Consider the following 7,844-nt stretch of genomic DNA (forward strand, 5'->3'; position numbering starts at 1 on the left):
TGTTTGGTATCATGAGGATTGAGAGAGCCTCACTTAGGATTGAAGCAGTCCTTCATGATACTATCTCAATATATGATATATATCATGATGGTACCATGAAAGTCCTCTGTTATACCATTATGGTATATAAAAGATATCATGTTGGTATTACAATTTTGGGGGCACCATCACGGTATATAAAAGATACCATGTTGGTATTACAGTTTTGGGGGCATCCAAGTAAATAGTTGCGGGGGCATGAAAATAATGGGCCAGAGCTGAGTAATTACTTTGGGTGCAGTGGGTATTTGTGTTCTTTTCCCATAAAATTAATGACCAATTGTTACACTTGCATGCTCAATCACTTCTGGGTGGGTCTTCATTCTTCAACATTGCTCTACTCTTTTTTTGAGATAAGGTAACTGAAACATTGCTCTACTCTTCTCATACAATAACTAGCCCATTAAGTAGTTCCAAGCAAAATTTCCCATAGAACTACAATTTTGCTATGATACACACTCATACTCCCTTCTAAATCATAGATAATTCCTTAAAACTATCAAGCACTTTCAGAGATGAATGTTAGCCATCTCAAACACTTTGTAAAGATAACAGATTACAAGTCTACTGATGCCCTACCAAAACATCTAATGCCTGAAGTGTCTCACATTGGTGAAAACAAGAGAGACTCCATACTTGTTGCAGCACTCCACTGCATCCTTGTCCCTTATGCTCCCTCCTGGTTCTGCAATAACGCTCACTCCACTTTGGCATGCCTCTTCAACAGCGTCATTCCATGCTGATTTAATTCAGGAAACAAGTTTGTTAAAGAGAATTCTAGAAATATTTGTCCGAAGCACATTAGAAGATGAAAACATTTTCTTTACAAACTTCTGAGTTACCATTCTTTATGGTACATTTTCTTAAATTTGCACTATCGACTACTCAGAGTTTGTCGTAACCTATCGTCTTACTTTCTTTTAGATGTTAGATTGGCTATACTGGTACATGTATAACCCAAATAGAGGTACATACCAAATGGGAAGAAAGCATCACTTGCCAAAGCGGCTCCTTTTACTTCATCTCCAGCTTTCCTCATAGCTATCCTCAAACTCTCTCGACGATTCGGTTGTCCACTCCCCATTCCTAACATACAATTGTTCTGCAATACAAAAATTCTATTTAGAAAATAATGAAAAAAAGGTCATCCATTAGATATATCATGCAAAAAGTACCTTTGCAATTACTATGGCATTGCTCTTGACATGCTTGACACACAACCAGGCAAACTGTGCATCAGTAAGCTCATTTTCTTGTGGAGTTTTGTCGGACATGACATTAAATTGGATATCTTCAGGGGTCAAATCATCCGAGTCCTGAGCTAACCAACCACCACCAATCTGTCTGAGAGAAAGCTTTCCCTTGCTGTTTTTACTTGCCTCAAGGATTCTCAAAGTCTTGGACTTCCCACGGAGAACCTCAAGCCCCTTCTCTGTATACTTTGGTGCGACTACTATTTCATAAAACATCCTAGTCTCACCATCTGTAGGGCTTCTAAATTCTCGAATATCCTTAGCAAGAGCCTGCAAAGAACCAAAACAGATTAATTAAAAGAGTTAGCCACCTTGACGCGACACCTAAATTTAAGTTCGATTTTGCATTTACTCAACACCTCAAGGTGCGGGATAGCAGACAATTTTTTTAAAATTCAACTGCAACTCCTATAAAAAACAGTACCAAATACAAATAACTGGTCGACACTGTATTGTCATTTTGAAAAGGAAAGCAACACAGAGACTTATTCTAGGCGTCCAATTTTCCTAACCAAATAACAGTCAGGTATTCATCTTAATTGCACAAAATATCACCCTTGTTGACAAATAAGAAGGGGGAACAGGAACAGTCTTTTCGCACGACTTATGTCATAATGCTTGGAGCCTCGACCTGTTCTCTTCTTTGGTTAAATTGTGTGAAACTTTAGAACTTTTCTCCTTTTTGTTGTTCTTTTTTTGCGCCTTACAAGAGTTCTTCCACACACCTCTTATGCACTAGTTGAACAACAAGATTACTTTTATTCTTGAAAGGGTATATTGTACTAACAACATATAAAGCAAATGTTGAATTTTCTTTTTTTAATAAAACCATATAACAAAAGAAGATGAATAGGACATGGAAAAGATAAATGCACTATACAACAGCGCAAACACATTCTTTTTGGATGACAAGGGAAGCCACTACAGTGCAAACACATTCTTCTGACTAGCTCTTCAAGGATTCAAATAAGGAATGCTAGGTGATGGTGGTAGAACCTAATCACTTCAACGAACTCAGATATACTTTTTCCTTCATTTTTCCCCTTAACTGTTGATACGAGATGGAGGGAACAAATGCCCTATCACTGTCAAAAAAGTGTTGTGGCGTCAACAAAACAATGCATCGTTACACATTTAGGTTTGTAGAAAAGAAACAAGAAAAAACGCAATTGCAAGATCATAATCAACAAAGAGATCAAGATAAAACGTTACCTTCTCAAAGAAAAAAGATCAAAATATGTATCTGAAAAGGTCCGTTGAGCAACTTTACCTCATCAACTTCGACATTGAAGGCTACTATGCCACCAAATGCACTAACTGGATCTGCTTTCACAGCCAGCCTATATGCTTCAATGATATCATCCCGTGATGCTACTCCACAAGGATTTGTATGCTTCACAACAACACATGTTGGTTTATTAAAATCACACACACAATTCCAAGCTGCATCGGCGTCCAGATAGTTGTTATATGACATCTCCTACATCAAGAAGAAGGCAGAGTCATTAGCCCTGAAACTTCAACTAGATGAATTCCATTCATGTGATGCTAAATTTAGAGCAACGAACTATCCAGCGCACAAATAGACACTAAACAGAATTTGAAAATATGCGAAGTTATGAACATTAGAACATAAACATCAGAATTCTAACCTTGCCATGGTGTTGGATAACGGTTGCAATTCCACCAGCGTTAACCTCAGATAGAGACTTATCAACATAAACTGCTGCCTTCTGATGAGGGTTTTCACCATATCGAAGTGGGTCTTTTAGAGAAAGTGGCACTGTCAAGCTGGGAGGGAACTTATCTACCAACAGAGATCACAGTCATCAATCAGCATAATATCAGATTAAAAAAAAAGCCTGATCCCTCCCTCCCTCTCTTATTCAATAAGATATTCCATCTCGAAGCACAATGAGGCTTAGCAGGCAACTGTTAAATCAAAATTAAAATAAATTTGAAGCCTTAGTTTTCTATAGAAAACTCTCAACCTTTCCATGTTTTTCAAATGTAGAGGCTGAAGATGATCGTTTTAATGTTTTCAAGTTCTTTACTTGAACCTTTTTTTCTTGTTATGGGGAGAGGGAGTTTTTGTATTAACATGGCTGTATGAATTTTGGAGAGGGAATACCTCCTACAGTCTGCTTCCACAGCCACTCTGAAACTGCAGAATCATAAGAAGCGACATGTTGAAAAGCTTTCCAGGCCAACTTCCTACGAAATTGTTGGTCATCATTATCTCCACGAAGAAACTCCAAAAGATCTGGGTAATCTTCAGAATCAACTACGACCAAAACATCCCTATGATTCTGTTAAATAAGCATTGTCCACGTTTAGACACAAAGCTGTATACAACACAAAGATTCAGCCAAGCATTTTTTAGAAAAGATTCAGCAGGCATTATATAAAGTGTAAGGCAATAACCATGATTTTATCAGATATAGTTTTGTTATTGATGTATGCCAAATAAATTGTATCATGCAACATATAATCCAGAAAAGCAATTCATAGAATTTAAGCATAGTTGAAACACAACTTAGCTCCTTGTTCAATTCAGATACTCTATAATGGATAAGAGCATCCTACACAGCATGTTATCCAATTAAGACCAAGAAGCAAAAGCATATGCCTAAGAAAACATAAAGCTGTAACAGAGTGGTTTGCAGATGAAAAACTGTTGGTTCACAAGTGAAATATATGTGCGAAAGCTTTAAATTCTATGGGACAGATGTTGGTATCATATGTCTTCTAATATTTATAACTAGAGAGATGCCACAGGTGTAAAAAAAGGGGAGAATGCATTAAGATGAAAGTAACTTGTCTTATACTAGTTACAGGTCAGGGAAAAGTAATAAGCTAAGCAACCTTTGCAGCAGCTCTAATCATGGCAGGTCCGCCAATATCAATGTTTTCAATTCCATCCTCAAAGGAAATTCCACTTGAAGAAGAAACCTTCGCATAAAAGGGATACAAGTTGACCACAACAACATCAAATGTACCTGCAGATGGAATCACCGTAAATTTCATTTGTTTCCTAACATTGCATCATGCTCCTATAAGAAGAGTAGATGTATGCCAAACCCCAGGCTTTTTCTGGCAACCAAGCAATAAGTGTTTTTACAATGCAAAATACTATTTACTTGGAACAGAAACCTTGATTCCTGAAGTCCATATCTAGTGTTTTTCACCATTTTTGGATTAGTTGCATCTAAAGGCTAAATGTGTGAAGTTTCAGCAGCATAGTATGAAAAGAAAAGCTGCATCTTTGGATGCTTAGCGAGGCATCCCAACTAAGCCAGGTGGACAAAGTGGCGGGTCTTAGATAAACTTTGAAAACGTTGGGTGTGTATAGGGTTGCACGTGTGTGTGACATAGGGATTTGGCCTCAAGGTCAGGGGATAAACTACGTATTCTATCATACTTAAAATCAATTAGCTCACCAATTTCATGCTTTTCAAGAGCTTCCATGTGATGCTCCTGATCTCTTCTAGCAAGAATACCTCCATGAATGCCAGGATGCAAAGTCTTTACACGGCCATCAAGCTGTGACAAGGACAAAAGTCCTCAGTTAAGTTTTTGAAGTTTACTGCCATGATTCACCGCTCTCATTTCCAGATGGAAGTTACAAAATCAACAACAAGGATGTGTAAACACAACATTTATAGGACCAAGCAATAAGAGAAAAGTTTGAATACAATATACTATCAATAATACAAAGATGAGCAAGAAACATGAAATTGCAAAAGGAAAAAAAAGGTAAAATTATATCTAAACCACAAAGATATGCAAAAGAAGTCAACCATCACTGCAAAGACAAATAAAAGTAAAGCAGGTTGAAAAACAGTGTTAAGAAGTGTAGCAAGGGTTGGCATTTTACCTATCATAGAGGTAGTACTCCATAATTTTTTTATTTTATAGAGAATAGATTTATTTTTTTAATTGCGGTGTCGGGAGCAGCTTGTGCGCACCTCGACTAATTCCACGGGGTACCTGCTACCTCCCACCAACACAGATACCGGCTAACTCTATCCACAATGGACAGATGAGAAGAATCGTCAAGTGTTTTTTGTCTCTACTGGGAATTGAACCTGAGACCTCATGGTTTTATTGAGAATAGACAAAAGTATAGATATCTTATAGAAAAAATAATAATTGATCAAGCTTATAGAAAAAAATAGATTAAAAAGAAAAAATCAAAATGTACAAAATTTGTTTCAACTATAAAGGGGAAGTAATACATGCAAACAATAATATTCCAATGCATTAAGTTCTACTCCCTCCGTCCCAATTTAAGTGTCGTACTTTCAATTTTTGTCTATCCCAAAAAGAGTTTTCTATATTTAGTAAGTTTTAGCAAGTTTTAAGCCACAAGATTTAAATGACACACAAATCTTTAATTTAAGCTCACAAGATTCAAAAATCTCCCTTTATTTTTTAAACACCGTGCCCAGTCAAACTAAGACACTTAAAATGGGACGGAGGGAGTATCTTGTATTAAGTAAATAACATTTTATTAACAATGGGCACAAAAAAACACCCGTGTAGAAGTTATATTCAAAGTTTTACAAGAAAATGTTCAATGGTGTAGATGGAAGACATATCAATGCGTAAAATGTGTATAAGCCACACAGCCTAAGGTGTAAAGTGCATATGGGTCGAATGCCCACCTATCGAGGAACTAGCCCCGTGAGACTTAACCACCTCATGGTCGTCTTGGGGGGAGTTTAGAGATTGCCTCACCCCAGGGCCAGTCCCAGTTATACCTATAAAACATTAGTCAGGAGTTCCTACCATTTCAGGGAAACGTGTCAGCTCTTCCACTTTGGTGACAGACACACCAGCATCTTCCAAAGCTGATGCAGTGCCTCCAGTTGAAACAATTGTATACCTGCAGAATAGGAAATAAGAAGTCTTTGCAAATTGAGAAATACCCAAAGGGAATGTAAATAAGTTGTGTGATTTTTGCCAGTAAATATAGGTAGCAACTAGACACTTCAATTTGCAAGATAATGGGTACAGTTTCATCAAAAGGTGCACAAAGGAACTAACTAGATAGAGGGGACACCAGCTCCAATCAGATTAAGCCAAGATGATAACATAACCCTGTGGCATTGACAAAGGGAGAAAGGGCCACTTTACCCTCAACATATAGATATATATATAAAATTGTTAAAGTTTATGTTTTAATATTCTAGAGATAGATGCTTCAGTCTTTCAGAAATCTTGTCAGCAAATGAAGGCAATCCATACAAAAAAAAAAAACAGGAGCCTTAATATGTTCGACAGAACAATTTCCAGTTGGAATCTAACAGCCACAATTTAAAGCTCTTGTTCAATTAAGCCAGAAAAACCAGTGCCATCGGAGTAAGAGTCTCAATGCCGTTTCATGTGAAGCTCGACAGCCTTTTTTTTCTTTAGAAAGGTAACAGCGGCAGTCTTATGCATATAACTAGATATAGACACACTAAAAGCTCTAGGCAAAGCGATTTCACTAGTAGACGCTGCAACTATCCTTACCCCAAATCCTGCAGCCCGTTGCCAAGCTTAGCCAAGTCGGTCTTATCTGAAAGTGATATCAATGCTTGCTTCCTCCCTAACATATATACATGAATAGTAAGTTCACATGAAAGTATAGCATTCTAATACACACTGGTTGGTATCATGAAATGTCCAATTTACTCCAAAAAATTACCAGAAGTGGACAAGTTGGGAGCAGATTGAGGAGTAGCTACAGTTGTTTCAGCCATGGCCTTTACTGGATGAACAATCACCCTATATGACGTCGTTGAAGACTGAACCACACAGACAAATATCAACAAAAAGAGAAGGAAAAACTATTAAAAGAGTGTTTTGTTTTTGCAATACCTGTTGTGGGGCAGAGCAATGATTAGTTCTGGTTCTGATGCTTTGGAGCTGTGGAATTCTGATGTAGAAACCGGTGGCGGAAGAGGCGGAGGTAGTGGCTCTACTCAAACCCAGCATTTTGGTACTAGCTACTCTGTAGGGTTACTACTACTTTTTGCGTATTTTTGCCGCCGTATTATTCAACCAAGTCTCTCTTTTTTTCTTTTTCTTTTTGTGTGTGTGTTCTTTTTTTTTTTTTTTTTTTTTTTTGATGATGGGGTATTTTACTTTTGTGTGTGTGTTCTTAACAAAGGCGCCACCCACTTTATTTTTTATTTTTATTTTTATTTTTTTTACATAGTGAGTTGTATTGCCCTAGTTTGCAGTCCGGCACTTTTGTAACCAAAAAAAAAAAATTTTGAAACAAAACTAACCTATTAAAAAAAAAATCAAACTAGGCTTCACGTACAGATTCTGTGCGTGAAAGGGACAAAGTGCACTTTTAGAGTTTGGCCCTTTCACGCACAGAATCTGTGTGTGAAACCCTTGCCTAAAACCCCCGACCCCAACACATGCATTCTCTTCTCTTTCATTTCCTCCATCTTCACCCTTTCAACACACTTTTGCACTTCCAAAAACATGTCTCAAAGTTTTAAAACTTCAATGTTTGCTATACAACCCGATATTTGTGAATGCAGTTATTACTGT

The 7,844-nt window shown here is 37.3% G+C and overlaps 1 protein-coding gene across 1 annotated transcript; it reads right to left on the reverse strand.

The window, feature by feature from the left end:
- Positions 1-398: 398 nt before the first annotated feature.
- Positions 399-7,360, reverse strand: LOC132621756 (uncharacterized). The gene is made up of 12 exons (XM_060336141.1): positions 7,158-7,360; positions 6,985-7,084; positions 6,810-6,885; positions 6,084-6,180; positions 4,733-4,835; positions 4,158-4,291; positions 3,424-3,601; positions 2,945-3,099; positions 2,563-2,772; positions 1,215-1,562; positions 1,015-1,141; positions 399-778 (listed from the first exon to the last, which is right to left on the reverse strand). The coding sequence occupies exons 1-12, from the start codon at positions 7,272-7,274 to the stop codon at positions 627-629; spliced, it is 1,797 nt and encodes a 598-aa protein (XP_060192124.1). The 5' UTR covers positions 7,275-7,360; the 3' UTR covers positions 399-626.
- Positions 7,361-7,844: the final 484 nt, after the last annotated feature.

The sequence above is a fragment of the Lycium barbarum genome, chromosome 12, assembly GCF_019175385.1.
Source record: "Lycium barbarum isolate Lr01 chromosome 12, ASM1917538v2, whole genome shotgun sequence".
Lineage (NCBI taxonomy): Eukaryota > Viridiplantae > Streptophyta > Magnoliopsida > Solanales > Solanaceae > Lycium > Lycium barbarum.

What these genes read in the sequence shown, in the direction of transcription:
- LOC132621756 (XM_060336141.1), bottom strand. Translation starts at nt 7,274, where the DNA reads ATGCTGGGTTTGAGTAGAGCCACTACCTCCGCCTCTTCCGCCACCGGT. An exon ending in TCTTGAAAAGCATGAAATTG is followed by an intron (nt 4,292 to 4,732) that starts GTGAGCTAATTG and finishes TTCCATCTGCAG; the next exon opens with GTACATTTGATGTTGTTGTG. An exon ending in ATGCCATAGTAATTGCAAAG is followed by an intron (nt 1,142 to 1,214) that starts GTACTTTTTGCA and finishes TTTGTATTGCAG; the next exon opens with AACAATTGTATGTTAGGAAT.